Below are 17,957 nucleotides of genomic sequence, written 5' to 3' on the forward strand. Positions count from 1 at the left end.
CGTGGCCTCCATTACACACCGCTTCCTGTAACCTACTTTTGAGCATTCAGCATTTAGCTATCAATAATGCATGACATTAAAAGTAGTTCAACCCAACACCAAGTGGGGTGGGCAGAAAGGGAAGGGGGGCTGCAGCAGGCAGCAGCTGGAGCGTGGTGGCACCACTCAGCCTGCCCCGGGACCCGTGCAGGACAGCGGGGCTGGAGCCTTCCCCAAAAACCAGGAGCTGGGGCCGTGCCCCTGTGTGCAGGGGGAGCTGGGGCTGCAGGCAAGCAGAGCACTGCTGTGCAGGGAGGCAGATAGCGTGAGCTTGGTCCAAGCTCCTCCGGTAAGCAAGGCGCTGCTCCCAGGGGAACAGGGTTATTTGGGAGATGGCAAGCGAGCCAAATTGAGCCGTGCAAGGCAACGGTAAAGGTTCCCAGCTAGGCTTTTATTTGCAGGGTTTCTACCTTGGCTCATTACTAAGTGCTCAATGAACAAGGCTACTTTTCCCCCCCCTCCCCTCCCGAGACGCTGTTCATTCTTCACCAAATAAATTATTTACCATGAGAGAAATTAAGGTGGCCAGTAGGGAAGAGCAAATTAGAGTAGGGGAGTTCACGAGAGCAGGCTGCTGCGAGGCGACATTTCAGCTCTCACACACGTTCCCTGCCCAGCTGCTCAAGCAGCTTCCTCACCAATCCTAATCACCAACAAGGCACGAAGGGAGCGCACCGACCCCAAAGCTTGAGCCTCCAGCCAGAATTTGTTTCACCTGCTATTTTCACTTCCTCCCCTGGTCCTTTACTTGCAGTAATTTGCATTTCAAAACCTCCAATTTACTAGTGCAAGCGTTTAGGAAGCACGCTAGAAACAAGAGAATGGGAACCCCTTCAAGTTTTTCACAACAAAATTTATTAGAAGAATAGTGGTTTTGAAAAGTCTAGCATCCAGTGAAAACTACCATACACAACGTTACAGCTGGGAATGTGTTTCCAAAATGACATGGTCAAATAATACAATGGAGCCATTAAATCTTACACATGCACAACAAGAGAATTAGCGCTTTGACATACAATGCAAAAAAATAAATGGACCACATGAAATAAAAATTTAAAAGTACTTATCACATACATTAAGACACAGCTTATTTAGTCCAGTCAAAAAATCAGAACTGCATTAAAAAAATTAATGTAGTGCAATCAAACCAAAAACCTTAATTTGTGATCATAAGTGCTCTACTACATAAAACATTGATCATAGCAAGGAACAAAAAATTCAAATCACACAGTACAAAAAAATCTGTAAATAAATATAAACTACAGTACAAGAGAAATATTAAATTATACAATTCCGTCAAACTGTAAACAGTATATTGAAATGAGGTCCATAAGAGTAAAGGGGGGGGTTCCTGTTTTTTTCCCATGACACTTGAACTTCTAGAGGTCAGAGAGAAATGCCATTTTCCATACTCTTCAAAGACTATGGGTTACATAAATAGAAAGAGAAGACTTTTTAGATGTAAAGTGTCAAATAATAAAGCAGAGGTGTTGCTGACTTGCGACTGCCAACAGATTCCTGCGAGAGCAGAGCAGCAGATTTTATTTTGAAGTTTCACCTCCCTGCGAGCGCAGCACGGAGGCCCATCACTACAGATGTTCAGTGCCAACACGTTCGGAATTAGCGCTCAGCATCAGAGAGGAGACACCTGCTGAGGGCCCGGTCCTACCAATTAGGTGGAAGCGATTACGTGCACCGTTACCAACTTGGACCTCTGCTGATTATCTGACAGGTTTACACGCTTGTCATACAAACACCAACTTTGGCAGAACAATTACTAATAAACTCAAAGCACTCCCGGCCCATTGGTTTCCATCACAGTGGCCAGTGCACAGAATTCTCTAAGGACATTGCATAACTAGAGTGTAGAGGTCAGACAGCCAAGGACCCGTGCTTGAGGTTAGAAGTAGTTATGGTGAGAGAGAAGCAAGAGCCACGTTAAGAAGCTGCCTCTGCCGGGTACAGAAGCAGCTGGGAATGTATTTCTTTTTTAGCTGCGCTGGCTAGTAGTGGCATTTTAAAATATATAAGTTTAAGATAACATATATACTATATATGTATATAATATAATACATATTATATAATATACATAGGAATTTCTTACAATACATACCAGGAACCCCCACGCGATCTGCTCAGTAGTAATAACTGAATATACAGAATGCCACTATAAGTGTCTGAGGCACTGTGTGCTGGAGAGTAAATATGCAGCTTTAAAATCCGTTTGGCTGAGTTATACCTGGATACCTGAACTGAGTTTTAAGTTGACATTCATCAAGGATGTGCTATCAGCACGTCAAAAGAAAAGCAAAACAAAATACAAGTCACTGCTAGGTTTAAGAAGAGAGTACAAGTACCTGAATTGAGTGAGGATAGTGTGTAAACTGTCCCTGAGGGTTTTTAAACAGTGTGTGTACAAGTTGGATTCCTAAGAACATTAGTTTAAACTTACATTGCGGACTGATAAAATACCAATGTCTGACAATTTAACAAGTGGAGGTTAGAAAGAGTTATGAGCAAACACTCAAAACATATTTTATACATTTTAAAGCAGCAGTAAGCTGCTGTAAGCATACATCCCATCAGTACAAGCAACACGTGGGACTCAGATAAAGGTTTCTATTTGCAAAAAGCCCATCATATATCGATAAGTAAAGAATATTCACCTGCTAAATTAGAATGCACCTAGTTACAGACTAGCAATTCAAGATTAATTTTTTTTTAATCAAATACTTTGCTATACTTTGCTATTACATACTAAAATCCCTTAAGCTCACTAATGCTGGTATTCTAATCTATTTTTTTTAATGTTCCCCCTTCATTTAAGAAATATACCATTCCACAACTTAAACATTAAGATCCATTTTCAGTCCTCAGATGTAAAAAGCATGTCAATGAGTTTATATTAAAAATTTACATGGTAAAAAGGCTTGAATTTCAGCCAGAGATTCTAAATACTACTCATTCCCTGAAGGCATAAGGGAGAAAGAATCCCTACCCATTTTTCTTGTGATATATTTTTACAAACTGAACATTAAACAATGGTCCAAAATGATTTTTCAGTTTGGGAAACTTCCCTTTCCCTACCCACCATCCCAGATTCCAAATGTCAAGCCCTGAAATGGCCTCCTGAAATGACCAGTTAAAAATATCAGGCATGTATACATCCCCTGCCTGAACTTCAGAATATTTTGTCATACTACTCTTTAAAAGACAGATTAGTATCCCAAGAGAACTTGTAATCTGACCTGAAAAGCTGTTAACGATCCTAGATTGTACGTTTAAAATACCTCATAACCTGAAGACCAGATTTAATTAAGACTCTGGCGTTGTAACAGAAAAAGTGCTGCAGTTATTTATCCCTTTTCTGGTACTTTAGAATAGGTCAGACAAGTGCTTTTTATACTGACAGAAAAGTTTACATGCTTTCATGCAGGCATAAAAAATAGTATCTGCAAAAATATTTGAGAAATGTAGCACCAAGTAGTTGATACTGTATTAGTAGCTGTAGTGGTGTCTTCATTACTTCTGAGTAGGAAAAAACATTAAGACTGTATATTAGGTAATAACTAGAGAAATTACTTTCTGGCATTAACATTTCCTGCTCCAGTCAGAATGAAGTCTGTGTCCTAATCCCTGCTCCAACAGGTAGAATTAGCATCTCGAGTACTCTGAAGCTATACTTACCAATTAAGTAGAGACAAGCATAGGGCAGGAAGGGGGAGATGTTTGTTTTTAAGAAGGTGAATGAAATACGCTGGGACAGGCTGAAAAAAATCCAGCCTCCTAGTACTTAGCCCAGGAAAACTGATTTTGCAATTGGGATAAGAGATTTTTGTGAGGATTAGAAAAAGCTCTCTAATACAAAAGGTTTTCGTGACGATACCTGAATATAGGCATAATTAAATAGGACGTGAAGCCCAAATCTGCTGCTGTAATACTGTTATAGAGACCTGGCCCTAGTCAAACCAAAAACAGGAGAGAGATGGACACTAGACTGCTGTAGTTTTTTCCTGGTCTATGTGGAGTGCATCTATGAATCATTCTGAGTCTACAATCTCTCTCTGTTTAGCAATCACCACAGTACTTACAGTGGTGACACCCTGGATAACCAGAAATTCATAACCATAGTGAATGTATTTGCTACATCTAACAGAACTAGCAGTGCAGATTTTCAGGTTTCTGAAGGTTCTAATCACTGAGTTTTCAAAATAATTCAAGATCAAGTATTAACCTCAACAGTACCAAGACTAGTCTCAAAACCATTTGGGTATAGCTTCTAAAACCGGTATCAGTCAGCATTATCTACTGGTGCCAAGAAAAAGCAGTATTGACCTAGACTGAAGTCACATTTAGTTTTTGAAACATTTGTGGGGAAAACCTAGAAGTTTCTGATGCCCCTAAAAGGGAGAAGCAACCCTTCAATCCTACCTCTAACATCTGGCAGAGAATTTGAGATATTTAAACTATTGTGACAAAGCTTTCAGTACAGGTTAACCAATATGCCTTCATAAGCGTTTGGACTGCAATAGGTGCATGCATTCTCACACTGAAGAGTTAAAATTTCGTCTTCACTGAAAGAAAGAGCTCTTTACACGACAAGATGTTGCCACACTGTTTTTGAGAAACAAGGGAACGGCACAGTGTTCCCTTCACTCCTTGGACACCGTGTTCTTCTCCTAAGACTCAAGGACATCTTAAGAGCATTGATCCAAAGTAAACTGAAAAGCAGCACGATAACTCCAGTTTTGCCTGTATAACAATCGCTGCAGATGATATAAAAAGCAATTCAGTCAGAACTAAGAAGTTGTTCCAACCTATACAAAGCTTACTCAACCCTAAAGCCCCTGAATCATATTGCCAGTTCCTGCGAATTTCTGGGGGAAGGCAATGTACCCTCGGGTCCTTGTGAAAGAAATATTTAGACTAATGTCGGCCTGCCACTAGTAAAAGCACAGACTGTTCCTTGCCTGCTCCTAACCAAGCTAAGCACACCTGCAGTTACCTTTCGTGTTTAGGAATATCCGTGAGCACTGGAAAGCTCCAGAAGGAAGGTGGCACAGGAATTGCTAGAGAACGCAGAAGCTGAAGGTGTTCCCTTACTAGAGGCACTACCTTATCTCTACTCCTGCATTTGTTAACACATTTGTTTTCCGAATTCAGTGAAAATTCAGGTCTAGCAACAGGGCTGGTAACGCGAGCATGGAATTAGGGGTTCTGCAGCAAGAAGAAAGCAAAAGGCATACCTGCATCGCCTGGGCAGCAACTTCTACTTAACAGGAAGAAATGAGAAATCCTAAAGGGAACTGCCTTGAGCCTTCAAGAAAGGTTAGCGAATGACTGAGAAAAAAGTCTTCTGACAGAAATCAAAGCGAGTCCAGATACGTGTCCCTACAATACCTGACTGGAAACGTTCAACTCGATAGCTGTACTCAAGCATTACGGCCACGATAATGCCTACAACACTGTGGAATGAGGATCCAGCTGGCTGAAAGTGAGGTAATAGTTTGTAATAGGTCAGAGTTCTAAAAAAGCACTTTTACATCTTACAAGTCCAAATAATAATAAAAAAAGGACACATTTCATACATGTTGGGCTTTCTCACCAGAACTGTACGATAATTAACTCCACACCAGGACCCCTACCACACTAAGCCTTACTCATCTTCAATTATATGCTGCAGCAAAGATTTACCAAGCGACACCTAAACTTCAGTACAATATGAAACTTGAACCTTAAAACTTTATACACACAAAATATAAAATTACTTTTCTAGGATGGGGGTAGGGGAGAGGGATTCTCCTTCATGACACTTGGACTGAAAAACTAGTTTTCAGAGACTGCCACAAATATTATTCACAGTTTCTTGCTGTCAGGCTTTTTCAGCTACATCAACGTAGTACACAACAATACTGTTAAGTCCAATAACTACATCGGATGGACGTTCTCGGGAATAAGAGCAAACTAGTGACGAAAAATACCCGAAAGGCCTCCTCCTATCGACGTCTCCATTTTTACAGGGTTGCGGTTTGTCTACGTTACGCGTTAATGCCATCTCAGAAGAGCAGCAGAAGAAAGATTTTAAACCTTATCTCCTGTCCAAGTGATCCAAGTAACATAAGCATCCACTTACCAGAAATAACATGAGAAACAAGGCTTTTGTCACAAAGACAGCAGTGAACCACACCTTCCCACACCAAAATATGGTCAACCAGGGATTTTGGCCATGCAAACTGCTGGTCAGCAGAAAATTAAGCATGCTAATGGACAAACATTAATTCCAATCATATATTTAAAATGATCCCAAATACTACTAGTTAGCTACACTGAAAGCGCCTGTAAAAAATATGTAGTGAGAACTGAAACAAAATCTTAGTGATCACTGCAGCACTTCGAGTGATACTAGCCTTACGTGATGAATCACCTCAGAGAAAATACATTAGATGGGACTTTGAAACAAAAAGTTAACATTAAAAGGTGCACCTGAATATTACAGACTAAATTTACAAAACCTACAATAAGGTAAAATATATATCTTTTGAATATTCAGCAGCTTTTTTTTTTTAAATTTGTTTTTATTTTTTTGAGAGGCTCATGAAATTTTTCAAAGGGACCACTAACTAATCTCAACCATGCTTCACAAAACAATAATGGCTATTTTATATTGCAGTTACCAACGTAATGCAATTAGTGCTTAAAAAATAATCTACACTTTTTTCTTTTTTTTTCTTTTTAAACAGAGACCTTTGGAGGAAATATGGTTGTTCAAAAGCTTCTCGAAAAAGAAAGGTTACCTGAATAATAAGTTATCACAGATCAAGTGTTGTGTTTAAAAGCTTTGCAGACGTGAGTATTACAATCTTCAGGTCTCAGGACATTTAAACTGAGAAAGTTACGCGTTTGGTTTGTTGGTTATTTTTTTTAAATCCACTTTCTAACCAAAGCAAATAAAGAGTACTCAACTTCTCACTATCTATTTACAATTCTTAGCCTACAGTCTGAAATGACAAGACAAATTCTCTTTTAAAACTGCAGCATTAAAGGGTAGGCACACCATTCTTCTGCTGCACGATTGTCACCCACTTAAACATACACATACAAAATATTTAGGTTAGTAAAATGAGCACTCCACGTACACTACAGTGACAAGTTTTCATAAAACTCAACTCATGTTGCTTAAATAAAGACAACTGCAAAAGGTTAAACCTCTCTGAACAGTAAAACTGTGTTAACTCTTTTTTTTTCCTGTGTTAAACTTGCAAACTTTCTACCATAACCTCCAACAGCAGATGAAACCACACGATTAACTGCACCTTTATTGCAATTACCAGCTAAACTGGAACATATTGCAGAGTTTATATACTGCTACTGAGCTTCAACTGCTTCAAATGCCGCAACGACAACTAGAGAGCTACGAGGAACCAGGATTTTGAGTACTAAAGCATATTAAGTAAACAAACAAAAAAGTATACCTGGGGCCAAATGCCCGGCCCGTTTCAAGAATGAGCAGTGCATATTTAAAACGACAGCAATGGTGTGCCTAACCTTTGAAAATATGAAGTTACTGGGGAGGGGGAGAGGCTAATAGCATCAATTGTTCCAGAATTCATTCAGCATCCCTAGGACTAGCTAAGGCCATCCTCCCGTGAACTTGTAGAAACCACTTTCAATCACTGACATCACTGAATGCTCTCACACAAAAATTCCAATGCTTCTTTTGGTTGTGCAACTGGGAAAAAAAGCGGTAATTCTAGCTACCTTTTGCACAAATTAAGACCAAATTGTTTCTACCTGAAGAACCAGCAATTGCGATTTGGTCGTACTGTGGTAAGTCCAGTAAGCTCCACCTAGTTACTGACCACTCCCGCTGAAAGTATCAAAGATAAAAGTTCTGTACAAAAACTTATCCTGGATCTCCATATAATGATACAGATATCATTAACATTTGGAAAAAAAAGAAAAAAATATTTGTGGTTTACGGAGTGCTTTTACGGTGTTTAAATGCTTATTCTAGCATGTGCTAAACCACTATCAAAATAGGTTAAATAAAAACAACACCCAAAAAAAAAAAAGCAGGACTTAGATTATTTCCTGCTACTGGCAACTGTAATATTTAAAAAGGAAACACCCATTCATCGGGTGTTCGACCCTGACTGTATTACAGATAGATATGATGCAGAGCCTGAGTTAGATCAGGCTACCAGTGTTTTACTTCTTCCCTGAACATTAACAAGCTCCTTCACTAACGTGGATATTTGGGCAGACTACTGAGGTTGTAACGTTTGAGATCACTGTTTTGTGGGCTTTTTTTTTTTTTTGCGCAAGATCACAGTAGTTTGTTACACGTATCCCCCCCCGTCCCCAGATTAGAGTCATTTAAACTAGTTGTTGGAACCACATAGTTTAGTAAACTCAGAATCAAGTCTGTAAAAAGCATAAAGGTCACAAAGAACCATAGTTCTGTTATAATGAGGCATACCCTAATACATCATTTAGTGTACCCTGACTGCTCCTGGCCATGAGAAGCTTGTCTTCCGTGAGATAAGGCTACATCCTCAAGCAGGTGAGTCAAATATCACCCTTCAAAAATATCAAACAAAATTACAGCAAAGGTAGTGTTACAAATAATCAACTGACATATTCTGAAGGTAGTGTATGTAAGTTTTCCCTCCCCTCCCCTCCGGGTGAGCACTAAGCAGACAGCGAATGGTATGTTTAATTTAGAAATAAAATAGCGGAGAGCCTAATTAGACCCAATTGATTATCCACCAAATAAACAAATCTCCGAGTTCGAGAGAGGTACCATTCCTAAGTAGCTTGATTTAGCTTAAATCTTTCCATCAACTGGATCAAAGAAAAGGAGGGGGAAAAAAAGATTACTGAAACCTTTTGTAGAACGACAGTCTGATTTTCTCAGTCAAAAAAGCCTGGTTTGGAGAGACTATCAGTTTAACAAAGTGGACTTATTTCTCTAAAGGCAGAGAAGAAAAATTCCAACAACAGGAGTTCAGGCGGGCTGTACAGGCAAGATGTCCACTTCCACAGATCTGCATTCTTTATGAGGTAACTCAACTCTCTATTACAGAGAAACATGCAAAAGGCAAAAAAAAAAAAAGTGGGGGGAAAAAAAGAGAGCAGGGTAGTGGGCAGGTGAAGGAGGGAAACTGCACCATACCAGGCAAGAAAAAAATTTACAAATGTGACATTCAGAGCACACCCTTCACCTGTGTCCACGCAAGTCTATGCTAGACTGCAAAGGAAAGAACATTGCAGTCAGTAGGAGAATCAGGTGTGCTCAATGGTGGTTGAACTATGCAGTAGTGCTCACCCAGTTTGCAAAGTAATTGGCACTCTACAACATCCCTACTCATCTTTCAATTCATTCGCACTTTGTGCTGCTTCTCCCTGGGGATCTAATTCAATCTTTACTGAAACATCCTGCCCCTCCGACCTCATTAATTTCATTTTTTTCTTTGGAGGGTTTTTCAAAGTGCCCAGCCTCTCTTTAACTTTGTACTCCAGTGTACTGTGGGGGATCCCATAAATACTCTGAGCTTTGGAAACGCTCATTTTCCCGCTCATAACCACAGAGATTGCTTCCTCCAATATCTCGCTGTTGTACTGTCTGTATCTCCCTCTTTTCTTCCTAGGTTGCTTGGAGCCAGGATCTCCCTCTTGATCTGAGGTGGGATATGGCTGTCCAGAGGTAGACTGCTCAGCATCTGAGCCCCAGGAATCTGGTCCAGCATCCAGCAAACTTCTCCTGTTTTGTTTTGGAAGGATAGCCCTTAACTTTTTGCTAAGCGCGCTCTCCGTTTGTGAACCCATTACCAAAGAGCTATAGCTGTACTGGTCACCAGTGCGGGACTCCCAAGAAAGGTCCATGCCTCGAACTTGTGGTATCTTTAAATCCACAGGAGACGAATGGCTCACGTCCTTTTTCCCATCCTGTTTAGTTTGAAGTGCCATTTTTTGAAAGGCAGAGTTTTCTGTAAGAAAAGGAAGGTCACTGATGTTGCTGAGTGCACCATTTCCCCTGAATTTCATGCGGCTGAAATTGAATTCGTAGTGTGGTTTTGCCCAAGAAGCCTCCCTGGATAATATTAAGTGCTGTCCATGATTCTGTAGTCCAGATGGCCCATGGCTGGCAGCCGTAGAAAACTGGTTTCTGCTCAGCAGTTCTTCACTAATCTGGAGTGATCGAGCCAGCGGTACTTTAAGAGATGTAGAGTGGCCATAACCTTCCCTGGTTCCATCCTGCAAGCTTCTTGGAGGTACCCCATCACCACTCTGTAGTCCCTCTGGATGGTGCTGGCTGGGTCTCCCAGGTCGCCTAATTGGATGGAAGGAAACTGATGTGAGCAGGACTTGCACAGGTAGGGAGGGATGGGTGAGGGGGCCACTCCTTTATTAGAAGGCCTTGCTTGGGTAACATCACTTTTTGTGTTATTTATTTTTTTCTCTAAAATTTTTTTTTAATTTTTAAATTTTTTTTTTGTTTATTAAGTCTCAGCATCAGTCAGTTTTAAAACTTGTTCACAAAAAAAGAGAAGCTTTTTGGGCAAAGAAAAAAATGAAACCTGTTGGCTGGTCTCTGGTTGGGTTCACAAATTCTCGGAGGAGAAAAGACTTCGCGCAAGCGTCTGAAAATAGCACCTTAATTACAAAGTAGTAGTCAATCGCCATAGATCTATACACAACTGTGTTACTGGTGTGACGTTACCACTAAACAAGTACAGTAATAAAAGAGTAAGCCAAAAATGCAACATATTCAACATGCAAATATGACTGATTGGCTTGACTTTCGTTAAGCACCGAGTATGAAAGCTGGGATACTGCAGATCACAAAGAAAAACGCTAGACTTACCAAATTGCTCTCTCAACAACTAAGTGCATATATATATACATGTCCCTGATTCTCATTTGACACACAGCACAGCATGGCTAGGAAAAAAAACTCAAATACAAAGCTATGAACTTTAGTCCAGACCAAGGGTTAGTAGCAGAAAAAACAGTATGTTTTTTGCATTTTTTTTTTAACCGTTTTCCTTATGTCACAAGTGTTCTTTATGACACAACGTACTACTGCAGATAAACACGTGTATTTTAATATTTTGCTTGCTTAGCCCCTCTGTAGTAACTAAGTCACACTGGCCAGCAACTCGTTGCAAATTCCACCTCCAAACCCTCCCATGTTTCAACAGACAGCCTAACCAAGCGACTGGGAAGCAACTGAGTTTCAATGCTCTGGTAGACTTTACTGGAGTGAAGCCCTCTAGATAAATCAGCGTTACTTAAGGACAGAGTGAATACTACTGAAAAGCTACATTAAAGTCACATTTCGATCAGGAAAAAAAGCCTTTAGAGCAGACATATCCGCTGAAAGCACCTGGCACGTAACATGCACAGCACTTAACATGTATGCTGCTAGCTCCTCTCCAGGGTGCGATAGGTCACAGCTGGAGTACCAAGAGTCAAACTGGATTCAGACCCAAATCCAGAGAAATGAATAGCCTGCTGTCCCACAGAACTTGGTGCATATTCTCTGCCCCTTCTACAGCATGTGTTGCACGAGAATGCACACCAGTGTGCCTGAAGAAAGGTGATACTGGCAGCTAGCTACAACAGGTCACACCTGATTTCCTTCATGCTGAACAGACTAAACCTTCATTTAGCACACACCTGTACAAGCAACTACAGGTGCCAGTGTACAGCATCCTCTCCTGACCCACAGAACTGGCCAGGACAGAGCCAGATGCTGGCCCTGTCATCCCTACATGTGGGACTTCAGCCCTCACTTGAGGCACAAGCAAGGGAACAAAGTTTGCAGCCCTGGTGGATTTTGTCACCTTCATAAGGAAATAAAGCTAGAAACAGAAACCTTTTCTGAATTGAAAGAAGAGCTGGTGGGCAAGGTTTGCACTTAAGAACGGTGTACAAGTATTAAGACTAACTGCTAAACAAGGACTGAAGTATTTTATTAATAAAAATATTAAATGAGAAATGAAATCTTGAAAGGGGGAAAATCTGAGAAAGTAGCATTTTTCCAGATAAATGCAACAGTTAAACCAGTTGTTAGCATTACATGGGATTACATGGGTGGCAGTGGGGTGTTAGTTTAAGAATTCACGTCTTTCATATGCTTTTGTTAAGCTAAACCCAGCAATTAAATGGTAGTTTATACCACATACTGCTTCTGTACCTCACTAATAAAAATATTCACGGTAGCTTCAAGATAAAGCTCTGCTGTCAACACCCAAAGTCCCTTTTATTCCCAGTCAACCTCTCCAGTACATTTATCTCACTCCTAAGAGTAAAGGGTTTCTAAATGTATGCAAACTGTGACCATTATAAATATGAAATCTAAAAGTAACTATTGATAGCATTCTTTCACACCTTGAACTAATTAAGACAAGAGTAGTACACCATGTATTTTATGTTTTCTTTTTTTAAAACAACTAATTCGGTGCTAAAATGCAATCACAGAAAGTCATACCTAGAATTTTCTGAACTTCTAGACTTCCCTCCTTGCCTGTCCCTCCCCACAACCCTCTTTTTTAAGCTGTGGTTCATGCTAGGAAATATTAACAAAGAACATGCAGTGATTTAAATCAAGCTCATCCTGGTTCATCATCCAAATCATTGCTACCCATAAAATAAACCTGTTAGTTAACTTTCCCCTAATTGAAGTGAAAAGTAAATTATATCACAAAGACTCCTCAGACATTTAACTGAACTTGGATCTCCACTGAATCCAAGCAGCAGCTAATGGAAAGCTCTGTGGCTAAGCATTAACCTGGCCAAAGTAACAGATATTAGAGTTCTTTACTGCAATAAACCTGTCTCAGTTTGCAACAATTCTTATTTGGCAGGTGGGATGAAGGTATTTACCAAAGGCACAAACTGAAAGACACATTACTCCAAAGGGTTAACACCAAAACTAAGTTAAAATTAACATGAGATAAACACATATTTTTAGTTTAAAAAAAAAGTTTTAGAAGATCATAGTAAGTTGCTTTCTCTTACCCATTTCCTGGAGTACTGGAGCACCCTGGAGAATGACTCAGAGAGGTGCTGCCGGCACAAGGACTCTTCTTAGTGGATAAATCAAGCACGCCGTCTGTAGAGATGAAAGAATCACTTCAGTGTTTGAAGAAACAGAATCAGCCTCGCTGTCCCTTGACAGAATCACTCCTTTGGGCTAAAGTCATATTTAGCACACAACATTTTAACTTTGTTTTTACACGAGTCAAGATTTGGATTTGTTCATGGTTTGGCTTACAAGTAAATCCAGCATTGTCTCCAGAAGTCAGAACAAAATTTAGCATCTGTTTACAAGAGCCAGAGAACAAATGACTACCTACAAATGACAGCTCAGGACGCAAAGCAGGCTAAGCATAACTAACCCTCAGCAGTCCCAAAAAAAAAAAAACACTCTTCAAACTCCTGATACTTTGGGGACTTTAAAATTGTGTTTATTATATATACACAAATCAGTGTTGGATTATTTATATATCTATTTTAAAAATGCAAATAAATGCAGGAAAATTAATGTGAGAATTTCATATTGGAAACTCACTTTTGAATGAACCCACAGGCACAAATGCAGGACTCCTCACCTGGCAGCTAGCTTCATCCTTTTTTCCATGTCTCCGATGGATCCCTACTGGCAGGGCTGCCAGTAGGAATTTCCTCTCTACCCTGTCATTTTACTGCCTCCTCTTCCATATACCAAACAGCTTTTCCTGCTCGACTGCTTCTTCCATCCTGCCCTGGACGCAGTGACTGATGGCACTTCCTTGTGCTCACCCATGCTCCTCTGAGCCCTTACGTAAACCTCTCATTTCTAGGCAACAGGAAAGGGAGTCTTTTTTTTTTTTTTTTTGCTGGCAAAGCCTTGTTGCCATTGCACTGAGACATAAAATTCCTGTCATTTTAATAAGGACAATATTATCTTAGAAGCAGCCCAGCCATCTGAAATTCCTGGAAACTTTGAAACAAGAAATTTGTGGGGCTGAGAGAAATGAAACCTCAAATGAAATGGGAGCTACACTAGAGCTGCTTGCTCACTAACTCAGGTAAGTGCCACCAAACACAAGAACAACCTACGATGGCTTTCAGATTGCCTCGAGTTCTCATTTGATGTATGGAGAAAAAAACAATAGGATAAACAGTGAAACAGACCTAGCTGACAGAAAGCTGTTCCACCCACTGCGTTGGGGAGCTCACCGAAACCCAACCCGAAGCGAGCAGAGTTGGAGCCTTCCCTCTGAACACTGATACCCTGCTCGGGATACAGTGACCGGCTCAAGTGGCACCTCCTTTTCAAAAGGATGGCCTGAACAGCAGGCTGCTGGAGGTGCTTCACCCACCTTCCCTTCAGAAGGAAAGTCACCACTTGCAAGTCCTGGAGGGCAAGCAGGACCAGCCTCACGCCCTGAGGGAGAAGCTGACAAACTAGCTTCTTCCCCTCAGTCCTTGAGAACAGAAACATACCAAAAAGCACCACCAGTGGTCTTCCACGACAGCCTCTTAAGCCTCTCGTTAGCAAGTCTGGCAAACCCCCTTCCCAATTACATTAAATGTAAATTGGAAAAAAAATAATTACATCAGCAAACAGATCCCTGCAGAAGTTAATATGCACATGTTCTAATTCCGTAACAAGTATAATGAACATTATAAATTATCTCGGAGCTTTTTCGTCTCTAAAGAACAGTTCGTGTATATCCTTTCTTCTCTACAAAACCCTCCAACTAAAAAAAAAGCAAAACACCAGAAGCAGAACTAATTCTCTCCTTTACTCTTTCAGGGAAAGGCTTCAAAATGGGAACAGTTTAACATTTATAAACATGCATGCAAAAAAGACACTCGTTAATTACATTTATTATAACATTAACTAGAAATAAAAGCCTTTCAGCTAAACACAGAGGGCCTCCCTTTCAAAAGTGCCATATAACCTTGCACTGCAATTTGGTAACTGACGTGTGGCGACAACTTGCAATTATAAGTGTAATAAGTGTCCAGATGTCCCATCGCAATATTGTCAGACACGAGAAATTGACCTTCTTACAAGAGACTTCATAAACTTCAGTTCAACAACAAAGGATAAAGCGATATTTACAACTAGGTACCAGCTAGCTACAGGTTTTGCTTTGGTTGTGTTTTTTTTTTGGTTTTTTTTTAAGGCATCTTTTCAACTCGAGGATGGATAGCCTACCTTGTATTTAGTAGCATGGTTTCAGACATTTATTAACACGTTTCTAAAGAAGGGTAAAGAGGCTAAGTCCAACGCCATCAGTAAGATAGCTTCTGACAACTTCTATTCCACATTTGCAGAAAAAAAACACTTGCATACTCTAATCACTCGCAGAATTTGCTTGTTAAAAACATTTTTTGATGGAAAGCAAGGTTTTCACTCTAAAACAAGCCCTGCAACACTGTAACAAGTTATTCAATCTGTGCTTTGCTGAACAAGTCTATTTTTAAGGTAGAAAAAAATACTTTTCCAAATGCACAAATCAGGAAGTTTTGGACAGTTTGCGGTATCATTTTTGCAGCTTTCACAAAGCAATTTGTAGAAAAATTTAAAAAGATACTGCTTTAATGCTACAACCACAAAGAAAATAAATGCCATCAGTCCTTCAGTCAGAGTCTGTACTGATCTTCAGAAAGGAGACAATTTTCAGGACCACATGGTCTTGTCTTACCAGCAAGCGTGCAGCCTATTTTGACAGACTGTTTCTCATAGCTCCCAGCAGCAACAGCACATTTGAAACCAGAGGTTAGAGTATGTCCTGCCTTTTACCCTTCTTCAGAAAAATCACTCATGCCTATCAGCCTACATCCTTTCAAGATGTATTTTCTCTGCCAGCCTCATCCAGCTGGTCATTATTTTATTTTAATACATCTAATGCTTTTCCACTTCACATTTTACATAAAATTGCAAACTTCTACTCGTTTGTTTGCGCAACAAGAATGCCATTCATGGATTGCCACAGGATGCAAGACACTGGTAAGAGTCCTACCTTGTTCACTAGGTTCTGACTGAGACTTTCTGACAGTAAGGTCCAGAGGTGAGTCTTGGTCAGCCATGAGAAGTTTGCTGAGCACAGGGTTCTGAGCAGTTGCAGCCGTGGGAGAGGAGGCGACCAGAGATGCTTTCAGCAGGCTTTGGTTCTTTGTGCTATTGGGCTGGCTGGAGTCCTGAGTAGAGCTATTTTTTGAGGTATATTCAGCAGCAAACTGTCGGATCATTCGCTGCATGATCTCACGGGCCACTAGGGGAATATTGGGGTCAGAGACCCTAGGACTGTCTGCAAACATTAGAGATTGTTTTTTTAAGGAAGCACTTTAAGTAAAACAGATTTTACATTAAGTCATTGTTTATTTAAAAAAAGTCAAGGATAAATTAGTTTCTGTAGAATATGTATTTAAGTCTTAGAACACCTGAACAAGAACCAGTGCTAATTCTGGTACAACCTTCCCAAAATAACAGTTTCCTATGAGATCTATAAAAACCTCATCTTTTGTTTTCAATATATCTGGCCAGACCTTTAAAAGGTGTGAAAATGGAAAAGAGAGCTAGACCCATGAAGAGAAGTACCAAGTAATGAAGTTCATTGCAAAAACATTGAACAGGTTATTCAGTGGAAGAATTGAATAACTTACCTGCAACTACAGAAGAGGAAAGGGGGAAGAACAGAGTTGCAGCGGTCCCCTATGGAATTACTGGGAAATAAAGCCCTATATTTCTGATTCTTCAAAATAATTCACATGAAGATCATGTGTCTTCCATCTCATCCTATCTACTGCTACACTAAAATGCATCAGGTATTATTCAAAGAATTTTCCCCATACACAAAAAGCAAGAGGTATCAAATTAAAACTAATTCTATTTCTAGAAGACTTGCTAAAAATACTGGTATGGAATGAGAAATGGAACAGGTAGAAGTCTACCCCTGCCCTTTTTTATTTTCATGAAAGAGCATCTAAATGCAAAACTATCTGGAAATATGGGCAACACAAACATATTCAAGTGAATTACTATTTTAGAGCAGTAGCAATTCATGATGTCAAAGTAAATCCACAGCTCCTACATCACAGATTGTGTCTTACAACTTCCTCCCAAGCATTGATGTTTTATTCTGGCCAAATCAGGGTGTTTTTTTCCTGTTGATTATTATTTTATTTTTTTTTTTTTAGGTTCCAGAAATGGCTCAAAAGGTTTGATTTTCTACTTCTGGAAAAGCATTCAGAGAAAATTGTGCAGAAGATGACCAAGTAAATCTAAAATCCACACTCAAAAAGGAACAACAGAAAAGTGTGTTGTTTTGTTTTTATTTTTTGAAAAAGATTGCCCAGGTTGAAAGGCAATTTATCAAGATTGAGCTATTAGAAACATTTACTAAATCACCTGTTGGATATTAGTGTTAATTTGTCTTTTGCCACCATTTTTGACAAAAATGCATCAATCCAACAACCAGCTTCCAAGTTATCTATAAAAGCCGGCTGACACCAAGGTTTGAGTGTGGAGCTGCTCACAAAGCAGGGAGCCACAGCAAGCAGCTACTCTGTTTCTTGGTGAAAAAAAATCATACTGAGCTTTGAACACCTATCAAGCCTGAATTCCTTCCTGTTAGGGTCAGCTTTCTAAATCTAAGATCTTAGACAGTTACGATGCATAATCTTATCTTATAGGAATGGTATCTTAGAGGGTACAGTAGCTGTAAATTTCTTGGCTGTGTATGCAAATAGTTAATCATTTTATTGTGAAGCTTATAGGATATTTGTTTTTATTGTTGCTAAGCACATGACACACCAAAAGTTCTAATAAATCATCAAGAGACAAGCCAAGCTTAAATTTAGGTGTTTATATTCTCACCTTCTTCCCAAGTGATCCATAAGGGCGAGCTGTAACA

The 17,957-nt window shown here is 39.8% G+C and overlaps 1 protein-coding gene across 2 annotated transcripts in view; it reads right to left on the reverse strand.

The window, feature by feature from the left end:
* Positions 1-871: 871 nt before the first annotated feature.
* Positions 872-17,957, reverse strand: part of LCOR (ligand dependent nuclear receptor corepressor) — a 58,171-nt gene continuing 41,085 nt past the window's right edge. For both annotated transcript variants that reach the window (XM_038181016.2, XM_072039707.1), the window contains 3 exons: positions 16,065-16,352; positions 13,066-13,159; positions 872-10,372 (listed from right to left, as the gene is read on the reverse strand). In XM_038181016.2, the coding sequence (XP_038036944.1) occupies positions 9,403-10,372; positions 13,066-13,159; positions 16,065-16,352 (1,352 nt within the window). In that variant the 3' untranslated portion in view covers positions 872-9,402. The remainder of the gene's footprint in view (positions 10,373-13,065; positions 13,160-16,064; positions 16,353-17,957) is intronic.

Source organism: Anas platyrhynchos, chromosome 6 (genome assembly GCF_047663525.1).
Source record: "Anas platyrhynchos isolate ZD024472 breed Pekin duck chromosome 6, IASCAAS_PekinDuck_T2T, whole genome shotgun sequence".
Classification (NCBI taxonomy): Eukaryota; Metazoa; Chordata; class Aves; order Anseriformes; family Anatidae; genus Anas; species Anas platyrhynchos.